This window comes from Elaeis guineensis, chromosome 7 (genome assembly GCF_000442705.2).
Source record: "Elaeis guineensis isolate ETL-2024a chromosome 7, EG11, whole genome shotgun sequence".
NCBI classification, from domain to species: domain Eukaryota; kingdom Viridiplantae; phylum Streptophyta; class Magnoliopsida; order Arecales; family Arecaceae; genus Elaeis; species Elaeis guineensis.
Genome location: NC_025999.2, coordinates 101,419,213 through 101,438,799, shown reverse-complemented (window position 1 = coordinate 101,438,799; position 19,587 = coordinate 101,419,213). Strand labels below are relative to the sequence as shown.

Below are 19,587 nucleotides of genomic sequence, written 5' to 3'. Positions count from 1 at the left end.
GAATTGAGCTACCTACAATTGCACTTATTGCAGTTGTCTCTTTCTCTGATATTAGTTTGATGTAAATTTATTATGACATGTAAGTCCTTGCGTGTGTGTGAGAGAGATTTGAATATGATTTATCAGATTTAGGCTTAGATTTATTTAGATCAAAATTGGATAATGAGAATCATAAATCGATGATCTTAATTATTGGATATAATCTACTACATCAAAATTATTGATATATAAAAAAAATATATGATTTAAAAATTTCTGTCAAATAATCAAAAAAATAAATAATTTAAATAAAATTAAATCAGATGATATTAAAACTCCATTTAAGATCAACATAATTTTTTACGTTGCGCTAACTGATGCTAGAAACCAACATGCTTGAAATATGCATCATCGTTAATCAAAAGGTGAAGGTATCTTTTCAGCAATTGTCACAAGGCTCAAAGTTCGGAGAATGATAATGGCGGAAATAATAAAAGAGTATTAGATCTAGTGCTAACAACAAAGTTTATGGTAAACTCGAGGATGATAAGTCTTTTAAGGACCACTTTCTTTGTCCAGGTAGATGTGGGATTATTTTTATCATGACCAGTTCTCGAACATCTACCCTTGAATTAACAAAATGCCAACTACCATATCCTCTGACAGGAGGAGACGTACATGTGCCATGGGACTTAGTTTCATCCCCCTATAAAATGAGAAGGGCTTGCTGGACTCTACCAACGCATCTCTCCATGCATGATGTCAAGCGTATGTGGTGAAGCAGGGCTTGATTAAGGCCTACCTACCCTTAATATAGAGCAGGCGTTGATCTCGTGTTCATGTAACACTATTCTTTGGAATAGAAGAAGTAATTCTTGGTCAATATCCTTATAAGGCACCGAAGTTATGGAGAGGATAAGGAAAAGTTAAAGCCCTCACACCATCTTGAAATAGTTAAGGCATGGATCAGGTCGATCAGCTCGATGGTGGACTGGTCCAACCAGAAACCAATGCATACAAAGACGGATAAAAAAAGAAACAGAAGGGGAAAAAAAAAAAAATACAAGCAATACAAATGTGTCCGTATCTATTATATTAATACTAAAATATCTTTATCAAAAAAAAATTAAAATACATGATAGAGCACATAAATTAAAAATTTATTTTTGGAGCGCAATGTACAAATCATGAAATATGAATAATTCAAATTTATTTGACGATCAGAACATTATAAAGCACAGTATCATAATATTTAAACCATCTATTTTTGATATCTATAGTCGATGATTAGACTAAATTAAAAAGCATCAGGTTATCAGAATTTTTATTTCAAAATATTTTTTTTTTATAGTAGAGATCATATTCAATACTTTAGATTTTAAATCTGATTGGTTTATCATAGATTTTGAATGATCGACCTCATTTTCAAGAAGTTGACATAAAGTATGCAGTCTACTTTTGTTCCTCATAGTTTAGCATAAGAAAGGTAGTGGGCGGCTAGATGAATCAGAGCCAGCTCCTTTGCCGATAAATTATTCCATCGTGACAATACTTACCACAACTTGCCCCGCGTATTGGTGCGTATAGCTGTACCCCTTCAGGATCATACTCGTCCATGCATGCCTTCTTTCCGCGTTTCCAAATTGAAACGTTCAGCACATCGCAGAACGATTTATAAAATAGTGAGCAAGCTTTTGGGAAACAGAAACCAGTACTTGGTCATGATGGGGCCTCAGTAGTTTGCTTGAAAGGATGTCTTTCTTTTTCCCCACCATTACCTACCAAGTACCCACTCTTTCCTGAAGGCCTTGCACTTACGTTCCACATTGCTATGTTCTTTCTATTTGCCAGCTTGATTGCAAAGATACGAATCACCTTCTTTATTGATGCATGAAAGGTAAGCAAACTTGGCAATTACTCTGGGAACACCTCCAATGGAGCCCCACTTTGACTGCTCGGAGTGCGTCGGCTCTTGCCTTTCTGACGCCGAAGACTCGATTATCCTCGGATTGCTTGGGAAGTTGGGTTGCATGGCAGGCCGGCCCGTGAGGATGGTTTTGTGAAGCCCACTGCTGGTGGTTCCTTTTCATGACGGAGAAATTCTTTGTGCACCGCTCGTGGTGTAGAAAATCTGATGTGGAGCATACCGCTTCATCCTATTAAATCATATAGCCATCGTTTTTATAATTTTTCAATGATGAAAATATTCTTCCTTCTTTATGATATCCTAAGCATAGGATGCCATAATTTTTTCAGAAATTTTTTTTTTTTCATCATTCAAAATTTTAAATAAAAAAATATAACTATTCATTTAATATATATTAAAAATAATTATTCATTTGATGTACATTAAAAAATATGGTCCGAATCATTCAAAATTTTAAATAAAATTATCTATTTAATATACATTGAAAAATGATGACCACGTGGTCCAACAGATTGAATGATTCAAAATTTTAAATAAAAAATAAAATTATTTATTTAATATATATTAAAAAATGATGATTATGTGGCTCAGATCTTATTTGCTGGCTCTAAATTCTGATACGATTTGCCATGGATTCATATCTCAAAAGTTTTAAGTTATTGGATGGAGAATCGGTGCAAGCTAAAAAATATTTGTGGTACTCTTTTTAGTGGTCGATGTGGTACTATGACATTTGTTGTTATCATTGCGGCAAGAGACACATTCAGAGCTAGTCCAGTGTGGATGTCTTCCCCACTTTTCTTACGATCGAGACCTCGGCAATAAGAGAAGCTTTGCTCTTAAGCAAGGGATATCATAATTGAAAGTGATGTCCAACTTCTCCACTCGCGAGGAAGCTGTTATTCAACGTCTTATTTGGGACAACAGATCACAATTTGTGCAACTCCAATATCCGCATGCGTATAGGCCTGCGGATTGGGCCCAAACGTCCTTTGATGGTTTTTGTTGTACGGGAGGGGATTTTTCCCGAGCAGCGGAGGAAGTGTTTGGGTTTCAACATCTCTGGTGGCTTCACCAGGAAAAAATTGTGTGACCCCTAGTCTGTAATTTGGTCCCTTCATCTATCCAAAAAAAAAGAAAAGGTCTTTGATCTTGTGGATATTTTGGGTTGTTCACTGTTTGTCCTTTTTGTCCGGTATGACATAAGTCCTATAAATCATTGGCAATGGTCTGCCAATCCTTCCACTCCGGATGGTTATTGAAGAAAAACACAAAAAAGTAATTTAAGTATGTCTTACAAAATAAGCAAGAGGGAGATCTAGACCTTCTATAGTATTTAAGTACATTAACAGAAAGCATGTCATTGGATAGCCAAGTAGAAGAACCAAGAAAAGTAAGGGCCTATTAGTTTTTCTGTTTTCCATCTAAAAAATACCAAGAAAAATGAACCAAACTGAACATCGTCTATGATGAGACCTTTTTGCTTTTAAAAATGATTTTCAAAATTTTTAGAGCTCTTGGTAGAAAAAAATCATTATTTTCAAAAAAAAAAAAAAAGTGAAAACAAAAGTAAGGCATAGCAGAATTTTTCTGTGAACGCTGTCCGCAGCATTTATCTTCATTCAATATTCGCTAAATTGTAGAGAAACAGAGACAACAATAGTGGCAAAAGGTCCTAAGAGACCACATAATAGTACTTATTAAACTTCAGTAGATCATGCCTGAATCATAAAGCAGAATCCTCGTTGATGAGATAAAACAAGTTGGTCGAGGCTTTATGATATTTTTGTTATGCACACGTGTTAAGATTACGGTGCCTTTCCCTCTCCATCGCTCGCAAGGTATTAACTGCTTTCCCCGACGGCACCGTCCGTACGGGCCGCACGCGATCGACAGATCACGGTTTTGTCCTCTCAACCCCTCTGAGCAAAAGGCGCCTCACGGGGTAAGAGAGAGCCCGCACTACTTAAGCACATGCACACACCAGAGTTGCCCGATGTGGGACTATTAAGGGAGGTCCCTCCACAGCCTGCCACAACATGCCCCTCACTCTGGAGGGTGCATGTGTGGACAGGGGGCGGGTGCCCCCTACCTGGCACGCCAATCTGTTGCGGCCAATCCCCTCGTCGCCTGGTCTCCGGGAACGAGCGCCTGCAAAAGAAAGTCCACACTGACCGGAGGCGGCTCCGGCGGAGACCCTCCGACGGTTAAGTCAGAGAGGAGACTGGGCAACAGTGAAATGAAGACAGAGAGCTCAATCGAAAAAGAGAAAGAAAGGGAGCAAGCCTGAGAGTTTTCGGAAGGACCCCCCTTTTAGCGCTGTTGCTTTCCCCGATTTATAGTTGGAGGTAGTATGGTCTCGCCGTCGGTGACGTAGACAACTGAAGAGTTGTCAAATCGTCGGAAATGGTCATGCCGTTGACAAAGTTGACAGGTCCTAGGAATTAATTCTCGTCCTTAGCAGGACAGCGCCCCAGGCTTTCTGGCAGGATAATGCCCCCTGGCATCCGTGCGGCGTTTACTTGATGGGACTGCAGCCCACGCCGCTCATCCGGCATCTAGGAGGGCCTGTAGAGGTGGGACGACAGCCATCCAAACCGATAGTGAGTCGTCGGCGCCCCATCCGATGGGAAGTCGGTGACGGGGGATTGGCCCTCAGGCGATCGGAGGCGACGCGAGGCCGCTAGGCCGATCCGTTCCGGTCGGGGCGCAATCGATAGTCGCTGTCGGCGTCGCCCGCGGTCGGTCGGACGGAACCGGTCGGTCTGATGGAACCAGTCGATCGGATGGATTCAGTCGGTCGGATGGAACCAGTCGATCGGATGGAATCGGTCGGTCGGTATATCCCAATAATTTTTTTTATTATTTAGGGAGGAACATATGATTGTTGCCTAGAAGTTTTTATATCCATGTCCACAGAATGTTAATAGCTCTGTCAATTTACCGGCGATAAGAGCAGTCTTGCCCTCTTCTTCTCCTTTTACTTCTTCCCTAAAAAGCTGAGTGTGGCTTTCCCAGAACTTTTTGAGTGCATGAAACTTTGTTTTGCCTGGTGCCTTGGAGCTTGGGTCGATCATTAAAGAGCAAGTTGGCATGGTACATTTATATTCAAGTTCCCTGTTAGTTTTAGCTAATTACATACACCTAGACTCTACATTTCCCACCTTGAGTTATCTATATTCAAGTGATTTTCCTTGAAACTATCAATTATAGTCTCCAGCCGACCGAGTTTAGAATGTAACACCCGCTGCTGCTCCTATGTTCCAGAGAGGACTTTGGCATCTGCAATTTGACATCAGATTCACTTAACTGCTTCTCAAGTGCTCTTAGCTTTTCCCTCAAGTCAAGACCTCAGAACCACCGAGCACACATTTATCATCAGCTTCTTTGAGGCTTATTTTCAGACCATTTTTTTGTAACACAAGGATGTTATCACATTCTGCGCAACTAGTTTTCAGATTCCCCAAAGCACTTTCTTCAGCTGGTAACTTTGTCATATTTGCGGCAACTTGGATTTCATTCACATTCTCTACGTGCCGATAAATTTAGGTTTAGCTGGACAATCTAGAGTTTTGCCATTAATTCTTTTGAAATGCCTCGAAGGAACTCAGCAGCATTTCTGCCTCAAATACTTTCTCCAAAATTAGTTCTACCAATTCTTCCATGAAGTAAGGCTCCTATTCTGAATTGTGCAGCTTTGATTGGAGCTCCTCTTCAGTAGATCTTCATCTGACAGCTTCTTTTCAAGATTGAGCTCCCTAGCCAAAGATCATATGTAGAACATGTCATCTGGAGTTTCTACTTGCCATTCATGGAACAAAAAATGGCATTCTCAGTGTCTTCATCAGATTCTAAGAAGGCCCAAATGAGTCGACCAAAATACGGTAACATTGTATATTATAATGCTTTATTATATTCTCTTTATTTCTGTTTTTTCAAAGTCCAATCTGACTTAAGCATCGAAGGATCCGATCGGAGCCAATTTAACAAGCTTTTTCATTCTTTTGGTGTGTAGATCCACAACTTTAAGGCATCACCACCATGAATCAAACAATACCCTCCAGATGGTTCTAATCGAGTCGGATTTTGGCAGCAATAGTTTGGCGTGCTTGGAAGGGGAGGTTGAACCTTCAGCCCTCCAACTTTCGACATATGTTTAATTCTCTTTGTGTCTTCCTATTACGGAAATGATATTTAATGAAAAGCAACAAAAGATTCACCCCAGACGACATCAAACTTCAAGCTTGGAGCTACAACAACTAAAGTTGATCTCAGTCAACAAAAAAATACATCTATGAATCGCTATTTGATTGGGTCGGATGAGAATCGACCTACAACATATACAAGCTCCGGCTCGGATGATTCAACTTGGTTGGCTAAACACTGACTTAATGAAAGATACGAGCTCTGACTCGAGATGATTCAATTTGATCGAATGAGACTCAACCTAATGAAAAATATGAGCTCTGACTCTGACTCTAGCCAATCGATTGCAAAGAAGCTAACCCTTCAGAGACCCTACATGACCACATGGCGAGCCAAAAATAATGATGACATTGATGTAGCAAGATTTATTGTTGGGGTTCAACTTATGATCTACTTCGGATATTTTGACTTCTGATCTACTTCGGATATTTCGACTTCAGATATTTCGATCTCGATCTATTTTGGATATGCTTCAGGTACTTCAACTTTGGACCTACTCTGGATATTTCGGATATTTCAACTTTTTATTGACTACTTTCTTCGTCCAAAGCAGTGAAATTGCTTTGAAATCGGAAGTAGGGGGCATATGATATGATATATAAATCACCTTCCTATCATTGATTATTATGGCAGATTTGAATTCTGGACAGCTACACCTTTGCCGTTAAGAGAAATTCAGAAATAGAATGATTATTATGACAGATTAAATTTAAAATAAAGAAAAAAATTGATTGCTCATAAGGAGAAAGTTATGTCTCAATTCTTGATTTCTACAATGGATCCTTCCTCCACACCTATATAAATAGGATCAAGAGACTCCATAAGAGACAGGCTTTGAAGAGAAAAGACTCCTACAATTCAAAACTCTCATAGTGAGAGGCTCATAAGCCCTCATCCATCATTTTTTTTCTCTTAGTGCAGGTCCACAGGTTATCAAAAATTTGAGGAGGTTGATAAAGCTGAAGAGGAAATCTGAGAAGGCTAGTAAGATGGAGGAGGAAATTCGAGATGGTTGACAAGGTCGAGGAAGAAATTCGAGGAAGTCCACTTCATCAAAAGGTTGAGAAAGTCCATCTTATTAGAAAGTCAAGTAAATCAATCTCATCAGAAGGTCGAGGAAGTTCATCTCATCAGAAGGCTGAGGAAGTCTAACTTCATCAGAAGGCCGAGAAAATCCACCTCATTAAAAGATTGAGAAAGTTTACCTCATCAAAAAATTGAAGAAGTCTGACTTGATCAGAAGATTGACTAAGTCAACCTTCTTATCAGAAGATCGAGTAAATCGATCTCATTAGAAGATCGAGGAAGTTCACCTCTTCAGAAAGTCGAGGAAGTCTGACCTCAACAAAAAGCCAAGTGAGCCGACCAGAACCGAGTAACATTGTATATTATAATACTTTATTATATTTTCTTTATTCCTATTCTTCCAAAGTCCGATCTGATTTAAGTATCGAAAGATTCGGTCGGAGACAATTCGATGAGCTTTTTCATTTTTTTGGTGTACGGATCTGTGACTCCAAGGCATCACCACTGTGGATCAAACAACGTCCTTTAGATGGTTCTAACCGGATCGAATTTTGGTAGCAATAATTTGTAAATTTACAATTGATGGAGATAGGTTTGGGCTGTATCGTATAATAGAATGCTTCATCTTTTTTTGCAATGTTAATCACTGGATTGTGCAATAGCCATTTTGAGATTTATATATTGAATGGAAAAAAAAAAAAAGGCTGGAGTGATTTGATATTTGTGCAAGGCATGATGCATTGGTTAACGAAACAAACCCAATATGGGATGTCGTAAGCCTTTCCCCCTTAGTTTTGTGTTTCCATGGAACTTTCTATCTCAGAAACAAAGAATTTATTTGAACCTTGAACCATTGGGGATCTTTTAATTTCCTTCTAAATCTTAATTTAGTGTAATTGGATCATCCAACTTTCAAATTTGTTTAATTCAAATTCTAACAGTAAATTCTATTTGACTATGTGATGGAATTATCACATCATATTGTGTGACCTACAAAGATGATGTAAAAAATTATATCATATGACAATTCCATTATGGCAATTGAAAAAATCAATGGCTAAGATCCAAATTGAATGAATTTAAAAATTAGATGATTTGATTATACTAAATTAAAATTTAAGATAAAATAAAAATATTTTAAATAATTTAAAATATTTTTATATAATCTCTAAAAATTTTCCATCCAATGACCTGCCTTCATTTTTAAATGTCTTGAACCTTAAATCCAATTAGCAGGCCATCTACGATCATAATGATAGGACATCTTAAAAATTATAGTTTAAGTATATAGGACATCTAAATGTATAATGTAAGTATATACAATTGTTGAGAAATTCTTATAGGTAGAGATTTTTTTTTCTAAAATAAATTGTGGGGTGCCTGGCACCAAAGTTTGAATCCTAATCCTATCAGCCTAAGAAGGACACCAAATAATTGAGATAAGATGTTATTATATATAATGAATAGTTTATAAAAATAATCTACAACTAACCCATGTAAACTAAAAGCTACTGCATTGATTGCCAATCAATTCTTTTTTACCATAAAAAAAGCCTAAGTTAAATAATTTAAGCTCATATTAAACTTTCATTATCTATATATAATCTGGCTTTCCATTATCATAACATAGTCCTTGCGCTAACAAGGGGCACTATCATCCTCTATTCTCCAAATACCTTTGAAGAAAATTTAAAAATAAATAAATCTCTTTTTATGGGAAAGAAATATCTTCATATAGTAGGTTTTTCTAGAAAACTTTAAGTTTTCTCTAATCTTCACCACCACTTTTAGTTAATCAATCTAAGGAAGAGGTACCTTAGGACTGACAAATGATGTATTTACAACTACCATATTTAGGTTTGGGCGGGGGGCATGAGAATTTGAGTGGGAGGTCCTAGGAATGGACATCTTACAGGACATAACTCTTAGGGTAGTAGGTCCAAATTGGTCTATGAAGCGATGTAATGAATTAGGTCTCACCAATATCAATCTCAGTAAAAGGTTCAAAACAAACTGATATTATAAAACAATCTCTTGATTCTAATCATTTTCTCTCTATCTATCCATCTATCTCTATACATGCTCATATTTGAATATTTGCAACATTTTCTAGAAGGGACAATAGCCATCCATCCTTTTAGCTATATCATTTGCTTAGTGAGTCAATGCTATTGCTCCCTGGTCTTAACTCTATTTTTTTTATTTTTTTATTTTTAATTTTCTTGTGACAACAAACACCATAGGTTGGCCATGATCTGAACATATTGAGTGTATGGATGAAAATACTATATAGAAAATTGAAAATATAATGAAATCCATGCTATCATAGAAAGTGTAGTCACAGTATTTTGATGAAGCATAGTAAGCATAGTCAAAGTTACTTGTATATTAGATCCAAATAAGCGAAACAAGCAGATTCATCTTTTGGATTTCTCTGGAATTAGTAGCATTATGAGATTCCCATCCATATACACGGAAAGGCAAATAATTTGATTCTACATCATGTTAGATGAGCTTCTATTCATTGCTTGGTTTCGATCATCCTTCCCTTAATTTCGCTGTATATTTTTTTATATTTCTAATCTCTTCTGGGGTATTAGAAATTGTTTCATGTGGCCTTCAAAACCCAATATATCAATGAGGCAACTCAAAGGGTCATGTTATGCACCTCATTCTCATATTCTTGTTGGAAGAACGAGACTTGATGCATTTCAATAAATACTTCAGATTTGTTTGATTTGCAGAAAGAATATTTTTTCTCAGAAAATTATTTTCTGAAAATAAAATTTTGATATATTTGATCGATTATGAAAAAATAACTTATTGTAAAGTAGTTTATATATGGTTGAACACTTATTTTTCTAAAAAAACTGTATAAAATATCTATTATACTCTTAGCAGATATAAGACCATACTTTTTTGCTCCTAAATTTTACATAAATATAAATATTATATTTATAATAAATATAAATATAATATTAATATATTATGATATAACATTAGACCATAATAATTTATAATATTAATATAATATTAATATATTAATAAAAATATTATATTAATATTAATAAAAATATTATATTAGTATAAATATTAAAATAATATTAAAATATAATAAATATTATAATATTCATATTAATATTATATTCATATAATATTAAAATAATATTAATATAATATTATATTACTATTTAATATTTCATTCTAACCATCCATTGATATTTTATAAAATTTTAATCGTAGATCTTAAAATAATATTTTGAGAAAAAAAAATACTATCATTTTTCATTTGATGGAAAGTGCCCAAATCTATCACTCTTACAGGTTTTTATTTTTTATAAAATATATTCATAAAAAAAAATTATTTTTTTCTTTTAAAATTTTAATCAAATAAAAGATCTCCTATTTTTTAGGAACTATATTTTTTTTTTTTTCTCCTCCGATTCCTGTCAACCAACCAAATGAGTTCTTCAGTCATTGCATTTATATTTCAGTGTAGAAAATATTAGAGCCCATTAAGAGGCAGGGATGTCTTATTGATGCAGTGGCACTATTTTTTATAAGCTCCTCGAGCCAACAGCTGTAAAAAGACCAGGCAGGCATTGGAAATTGAAGAAAAAATTATAGTGACGTGGAACAGGCCCTATGTCAACCTGGGTAGATGCTTGTAGCCATGCAACTAAGGCATTGGAGCAAAATTACGGAAGAATTGTGGAAGAATTGATGCAAAAGTTGTTCCGAAAGAATTTGAAAATCAATAGAGTTATTTCACTATAAAAATATTTTTTATTAGTGACTTCTTAAGAATTTGAAAATCAATAGAGTTATTTTAGTACAAAAATATTCTTTATTAGCGACAACTAAGAAACAATTGTTAATAATGATATTTATCGATAGATTATTACGATGGAAAAGAAAATTATTATTAAAGAGTTGAAGAACTATTAGCAATAGAGGATTTTGTTATTAGCAATGGCTATGTTGTTAGTGACGATTATTAGTGACGATTTTAAATAAGTTATATATTAATTATTTATCGGTTATTATTTATATTAATTATTTTAGTTTAATAGGTTATTAGTGATGATTTTAGTGACACAACTTTCGCCATCGCTAATACAGTGTCCTAAATCTTCCTCATTTTTGATCGATTATTTCCCCCCGCAAACCTACCTCCCCCCTTCTTCCCCCGCCTCTAATCCCCTTTCTTCCTCCGTCGCACTGTTGGAACCCTATTAGAGCCCTCGTCCCCACGCCCCAATCCCCGCAGCCCCGCCTCCCCCTTTCTTCCCCTGTCGCACCACTGGAACTCTATTGAAGCCCCTGTTCCCACACCTCAATTCTCACGCTGCCATCCCCACATTGGATCTGCCGTCTCCACATCGGATCCATCGTCCTTGCATCGCCACCTCCCCCCTTCTTTCCTTATCCGCATCGTCGGGACCCTACCGGAGCCTCCGTTCCCGTGCCCCAGTCCCCGCACCAGATCCGTCGTCCCCGTGCCCCTGTCTCCCCCCTTCGTCCCCCACCTCCTCCTTCTTCCCCTGTCGTGTCGTCGAAACCCTGCTGGAGCCTCCATCCCCGTGCCCCAATCCTTGTGTCGCCGTCTCCACACCAGATCCCCTGTCCCCACATTGGATCCACCATCCCCGCACCCTCGCCATCCTCTCTCGTCATTCCCTCTTTTTCTTTCTGTCCTCCGGTGAGTATTAGTGACGGCGACGATGACGGTGACGAAACTGTTGCCACACGTTATTTTTCTTATTTTCTAATTTTTGATATTTGAATTTAAATTTATGATGTTTATTTAAATTAATGATGTTTGAATTTAATTTGTGCACGAAACGTGCATCTCGACTCTCTCCATTTGCAATGTTGCTCGATATTTTGAAACCCCCAGGGTGGGATTTGCCTAGATGCTCTACTGGGATGGTAGGAGGTGCCACCTCTGCAAATGCCCCGGGTTGGCCCATCGGCATGGGATGCGTGACCTAGCTATCTTGAGCGATCCTTGAATAATTGGAATCGACCCTTGAGCAGATGGAGTCAACTCCTGAGAAATTAGAGTCGATCCCAGGCTTGAGGATAGCATAATGGCTAGTTTTCTTTGTCTTTGTGGTGTGCTTCTTTTATTTGCTTTTCATTCTTGTCTTGTATCATTTCAATTCTTGCATTGCTTGTTATAATTGTATAATTAATCTGTGAATCTATTTATTTTTATTTTTAGAGATTACAGGATGACTACTTCTAGAGGATGGAGTCATGCTAGTTGAGAAGAGAGCTCCAAAAGATAAAACTCTCGAGGAGAGAGCTCTTGTGGGGCCAACTCGTATTGTTCTGCGGCACCTACACCACTCGATAAACTTTAACATTTTAAAAAATCTCTTTTAGATTATTTTATCCTTTATAAGCAAATTTTCTTTTACTTATTGTAGACGCAATAGCTGGGTCATGTACCAAAGCAGTTGCAGTTGTAGGAGGTCACACATCAGTCTACGAAGATCGATGATTACTTAGATTTTAGATCCAGATAGATTATGATAACTTAAAATATTATTTATTAAATTTTTATATACATTGATATGTATAATAGCATTAATAAATTTTTAAACTGTATAGACGGATTGCATGAAGTACGCCGTTGCGCGGCACGATGAGGATTCATCCTCTTAGCCCCTCGACCTCGAAGGATGGCTCATGGCCACTGGAGGGATGAGTAGGAGTCGGATTATAGAATTCAGGCATAGCTTCAGCCCTCCAGCAGTTCACTGATCTTCGACATTTTTCTCTCAGGCCTTGACGATCCAGATGTGGGGTGATGCACATGTTAAAGAGGTTGTACAGAGATTTTTTTCTCAACAACCTCAGAGCTTTCGGAATACCATCCACGAGATGGTTGTTGAGATTCTCCAGGATCCATATCTGTACGATCAGCTGAGTAGCTCGTTATCACAACCATTATAGCAGATGAGTCAAGCAATATTAATAATTTTTTTTATTTATTTTAAATTTTTATATTTAGAAGCTTCACATAGGCTTGAGTCAGAGGAAGAAAATCTGGAGGTCAAAAGTCAATCTACCCATTCGATAGATGGGTCAAAGATGTAGATATGTCCATATTATCGAATGGGACATGTAGAAATAATTCATTCGAGAATTGGAGAAGTATATCAAAATATACCCCTTCATGCCGGTTTAGGCTTCAAGCGGGAGAAAGGAGATATCCAAAGGTCAAAATTCAATCTAACCATCCGATAGATGGGTCGGAGGTATCTATAGCTTTGTATCATTGAATAAAATATATAGAAATAATTTGTTCGAGAATCAGAGGAATATATCAAATATACCATTCCATGCTGATTTAGACTTCAAGAGGGAGAGAAGGGGTATCTAGAGGATCAAAATTCAATCTAACCATCCGATGGACTGATCGGAGGTGTCTATAGCTCCGTATCATCGAATAAAATATATAAAAATAATCTATTCGAGAATCGAAGTATATCAAAATATATCCCTCTATAAAAGTTTAGGCTTAAGACGCACCAATTACTTTAGTTTTACGGTTCTAATTAATTTAATTATAAAGTTATTAATAATATTTTATTTTTTTCATTACAGGATGTTGGAATATCCGACTCTCATCCATCTACTACTACAGACGACATACATAAGGAGGAGGTGGAGGAGGATCTTCGTTGATTATTTTTAGTTTTGATATAATGTATTTAATTTTGACATTTGAATAATGTTATCTTGTATAATTTGATAATTCATCTTTTTTATATAATATTAGTTTTTTATTGATGATGGTGATAGTTAGTTGTTAGTTGTTATAGTATTTGTAAATATATATTGGTTGTTAATTTAATTATAGTAGATTTTAATAAATATATTTACTATTTTTTAAAAAAAATTATTATTAGCGATGGCTAAATGCATCGCCAATACCGTCGCTAATTATTAGTGATGGCTATAGCTTATTAGCGATTGATTACAGCAGTTGCTAATATATTTCTTAATTTTTTAAATTTAAATTAAAAAATGATCTGAAAATTATTATAAGCAACAGACTTACCGTTATTAATTATTGTTGCTAATACTTTATTAGCAACAATTTTTTTTGCAGTCGTTATTAATGGTCTTTAGCGAACAACTTTTTTTCGATAGTTTATTGGTGACGGTATTTCGTTGTTAATAGTATTAACGATGGCTTTTTGAACATTAGCTGCGGCATTTAGCAGTCGCTAATAATTATTTTTCTTGTAGTGTTTGAATCAGTAGGCCTATATATTTTTTGAAAGGATTTATATATACAAACACAAACATTTACATCTAAGGGTGGCAACGAGTCAAGTTTGGATAGGGTCAATCAATATTTGTACCCATTCCACTACGAAAAATATCTATATTCGTACTCGCCCCATATCCGTCTCGAATCAGATCACGTCGGATAAAATAAAAGACATGGATTAGGTCAAATTGGGTTGGATATACTTGCTTTATTGGGTCAGATGGATCAAGTAGAGTCAGATCTTAAAAAAATCCTTAAACTCTATAAAAATCATGGTAGATCAAGCACTCAAAACCTAAGAGACCGACTCCCACTGCCACAACCCACACAAGATTCCCCTGATCTCCCAAAGATGCTCTCATTCCCCACAGATCTTCGAAAAAAGAATGAATGAAAAGAAGAGAAAGCAAAAATAAAAAATCTCCCACAGATCCCTGAAAAAGAGAATGAAAAAAAGGAGAAAATAAGTGAAAAGATTAAAAAATGAGGAGAAAAATCTTACTTTTTAAATTTTTCCATCTTTCCTTTGTTTGCATAGATTTTTTTATCTTTCCATCCTCAAGAGTCTCAATCAGCTGGGAGGCTTGGAGCGGCCGAATAAGAAGGTTCGAATGGAAGGCTTGAAGCAGGTGATTTCGAATAAGAAGTTTTTTTTTTTTTTTTTCTGATTTTTCTTCGATTTTTTCCATCTTCAAGCATCTGAATCACATGGGAGGCTTGGAGCGGCCAAATATGGAAGGAACTCAATTGCATGGTAGGCTTGGAGTAGTCGGATACGGAAGGAGATCAATTATTTGGAGTCTCAATCACATGGGAGGCTTGGAGCAGCCGAATATAGAAGGAGATCAATCAGGTGGGAGGTTGAAGCGGCCAACAGGAAAGCCTAGATGGCTAGGGCTTTGTGTTGAGATTATACATAAGAGTTTATATATATATATATATATATCGGGTTGGGTTTGAGATGGGGCATACTGTTATTCATATTGGATCCAAATCTATTTCAGATTTTTTTAAAGAATCCATACTCACCCCGTCTCTTAATCAGGTCGGATAAAACTCGTTCCATTCGGATCAGATCGGATTAGATAGCCATCAGATTGAAAAAAATTATCATCCTTATCTACATCTTCTTAAAAATTTTGTTTGTTTTTTAGATAATGTCTGGTTGACGAACTTTATGGTAGCTAGTTAACACCCTTCTCTTAATAATAAAGAGATTCTGATGGTGGCACTCCATTTATATTTTTCAAAGAAATATAAACATTAACTTTTCTTTATAGTGCACATATCAAAACCCTTATCCTTTTAGTCTCCTCCAATATAATCATCCATGATTGGCCCACAATGTTGCGGCTACCACTATCTAGCCAACTAGCCAGCACTAATCCTCAATTATTGTCTTATCACTAAATACGCATTGGACGGACTAGAATGTTTCAGTCACTCATATAGCTAGCTGTCAAATTTGTTACTGACATCACAAGAATCAAGTTTGCACTTCAAATAGCTGCTACTAAAAAATATAATAAAAAAACTCATGAATTGAACTAAAATAGCCAAAGGCAAATGAGAGTATTTGTCATGGTCGCTTGAGCATAACTTAAGTTGCTATTAAGGGTCCCAAGTGTTTCTTCATGCAACCTCATTCCTCCATCCTGCTCGTTGGTGACCAAAAAGACTGCCACTGGAGTTGCAAGCTTCCACCAGGAAAAGATCTTAGAAGCGAGCTCGCAGGACTGTCAATAATATCAACGTTTACAAAGCTCGGACAAAGCAAGGGCCAATATTGGCAAATTACCTTTAGGTGAGATGGGACATAATCTCTCTACCAGAGACAATGGCAAATGGTACCTCACCTTCCGCATAGGAAACATCTTGCGGAATAGGCGACAATGTCTGATTTCTCCTCAACCGCAATATGGCGTCATACCTCCCTCCTTTAGGGGACCATAAAAAGGCCAAAAGCCACTTTTTCTCACTCTCTTCCCCAGTCAATGCATCTACTATAGTCATTCAAAATGCACAGAATCCATCTAATCAGGTGGACACAACCAAATGCCAAGCAAAAAAATTATCCTCATTTTTTACAAAATTATCCAATAACATTAGCTTGATGACTGAACTGTTTTTGAATCTTCTACCAAAATATTCGAAGAACACCGTCAATATACCTCAGATAAGTACTGAAATGTATCCAATTAGTTGGGCACAATGAAATCTAAAATTAAGAAATTCTAATCTTTTAAATATACATCCAATAATTTTATTTTAGTAATTGACTGATCTGGATTTTTTTAAAAAAGATGTGTCTCCAAATATTCATCCTAGATAATTTATATCGAGATAAGTACTGAAATGCATATAATTAGTTGGGCACAATGAAATCTAAAGTAAAGAAATTCTAATCTTTTAAATATACTTCCAATAACTTTATTTTAGTAATTGCAAGGCCTGGATTTTAAAAGATGTATCTCCAAATATTCATCCTAGATAATTTATCTCGAGTTAAAAAAAGCTAATAATATGCAATAGTTGAATTACTGTTACATGGACAACTCTTGTTGCAGCTGTTACTATTTTTTTTTTTTTATTTATCCTATTGATCAAAAAAATTTCTTGGACAGTATATCTCCAGAGATATTTGATATTGTATTTCAAATGGAACACAACCTCATTATGCATCTATTACATATATTGGATGTAAAACACATTGAGATTGAACTTTCGATTCAAATGATTAATTCCACCGGTGCATTAGACTCCTTGTGAACCGAGTATAATTGTATAAAATGAGTTAGCCAGGTAGCTCAATCGAGAAAGGTTGAGGAATAATGCGGGATGTTCATTTAGCCTATAATATAGTGATCATGCACTGTGCTTGATTAGCAAAGTTAAAGAACCTATTATAATAATGGTTAATCCTCCGCATTTGAAAAGCAAAGTATCCAGTTGAATTGACGTGGGTGTGTCGTCGGCCCAATTAAAGAACGATCGAAACTCGTTCTTCCCCGCCGACGGCAACGACATGACATGACGTTTCCTCCATTATATTTCCATCTGTCCGTCCATTCCATTTTAATATTTTATCCGCGTTAAAATATTCACCAAATCACAGTAAAAACAAAAAGAGCAAAATCGTAAAAAACTGGTAATAATTGCAGGCAAACGTGAAAGTACTTTTTTTTTTTTTTTTACGACCCTTTTGTTTTCCCTTGTTACCCTTCCCTCTTTCCTGATATAGTTTATTTACATACGCCAACGGGGACTTTCCCAAACCTCTGACTCAATCCTTCCAATCCCCCTTTTCTAAAAAATTAAAAGAGTTACAGATCCACAGACGTGCTGGTAAATTACGATTTTATTTTCAAGAGATCGCGGGAATTTACCACTTCTACCCCCAGAGAGCTCCAACATCCCGGAGCCTGGGGATGAGGCGGCCGCTGAGGTGGAGCCCCATCAGGCCCTCCAGACCGCCGACTGGAGCGCCGCCGATGAAGAGAGCCGGCAGGCCCACCGCGGCCGCGGAAGCCGCCGCCGCCGTCTCCTCCGCCTCCTCCAATTCGATCACCGTAGGGTGGACCCCGACCGTGGCGAGGAGGCTCTTCATGACGTGGCACATGCAGCAACCCCGACGGCTGAAGATCAACACCGGGTTCTCCATTATCAGCCGCTCGATCCGCTCCTCTGGAGGCTCAGCCCCGTCGATCGACAGCGCCGCCCCCCTCCTCTTCCCCCCAACCCCTGCCGCCGCCGCCGCCGCAGTCGCCGTCGCCACCACCTCACCGCCCGCCAGAGGCCAGCAACTCACCCCCTGCATCGCGTTCCGTGTTTCCCCGAAAAGAGCGCCGAGATCCGAGACCGGGAGTAGGAGAGGGAAAGAGAGGAAGAAGGGGAGCGACGGAGAGGCGAGAGTGAGATCGATGCCAAGAAAGAGAGAGGGGGGATTTATAAAATTTTTAAAGCGAGGAGGGGTCTCACATGGGGGTGGGGGGTGACGTCACCTTGACGGTGACGCGAAACGGTGGGCCTGAGCTTGCCTCACGTGCCCTGGGAGGTTCGGGGCTGGCGTCATCTCCCACCACGTCGCACGGTCCGTCCGTCCGGTGTGCCGCTACTCTTGACACGTGGATGAAAGTTAACCGCACGCCATCTGAACGGCGCGTGGGCTCCATAGATGATCGGCCAGTGGTGCACGTGGCATTCTCCAGCACCGTCGACGTCCATCAGAAAAGAAGGGACGTTAGTGGATCGTCCATTTTTGATAACCCGACAACATGACGTGGGACAAACTAGGCTAAGGCTAATCTAGTAGAAATAATTGGTTTGAATCGTTCTGTCATATAAATCTTAGATTATTTCATAAAATATTATTATATTATTTATTATTTTAAAAAATATTATTATTGAAATATAGTTAAAAATTGTGAAACAAAAAAAATTATTTTAATTACTAATTAACAATTTTTATTGATTTGAATTAAAAAATTATTTTTTAAATAATATAATAATTTTTATTAGATAATTTAAAGTACATATCATAGAATAGTTCTAATCAATAATTTTTCGTAATTTAGACATGGTAAGGTTAATAGTTTGAGCTGACATCGAACTTGATCGGGAGAGAGAAAGAGAGAGCCCATTTCAAACTAAATTCAAAATTTAAAAAAAATAAATTTGAATCGATAATATAAGTTTGAAATTAATATCAAATTGAGTCCAAAAAAAAAAAAAACTCGACTCAACCAAATTCAACTTGATTAGACTCAAACGTATGTTTGTATATGTGTGTATATATATTTATGTATGTATATATAGTTATATAAGTTTGGATGGTATTTTTGGATCCTAGATCCAATGATCCATGGCATCAGTATCACTCCAAAATTGAATATTTTATAAGATTTTTAGATGCATTAGATATTAATTCAGAGTGGAACCAAGTTGCGGTCAAGCTTAAAGCAAGCTTTGATTCAAGTTTGAATTGAGTTTGATTTAAATTTAAATTAATTTCTAATCTAATTTTGTAATTCAAATTAATTAATTAGGCTCATTTTCAGTCTGCTTGAGGACTAAAATCAAATTGAACTGGAAATAATCTCAAACAAGCTTTTTTTTTTTTTTTTTTTTTTTTGTAAAAAAAAAAAAATTCAAGCCTAAG

The 19,587-nt window shown here is 36.9% G+C and overlaps 1 protein-coding gene across 1 annotated transcript; it reads right to left on the bottom strand.

The window, feature by feature from the left end:
- Positions 1–17,567: 17,567 nt before the first annotated feature.
- On the bottom strand, positions 17,568–18,359 carry LOC105047989 (glutaredoxin-C7). Its single transcript, XM_010927158.4, has one exon. The coding sequence runs from the start codon at positions 18,244–18,246 to the stop codon at positions 17,821–17,823; it is 426 nt and encodes a 141-aa protein (XP_010925460.1). The 5' UTR covers positions 18,247–18,359; the 3' UTR covers positions 17,568–17,820.
- Positions 18,360–19,587: the final 1,228 nt, after the last annotated feature.

Excerpts from the sequence above, each read along its gene's own strand:
- LOC105047989 (XM_010927158.4), bottom strand. The coding sequence starts at position 18,246 with ATGCAGGGGGTGAGTTGCTGGCCTCTGGCGGGCGGTGAGGTGGTGGCG.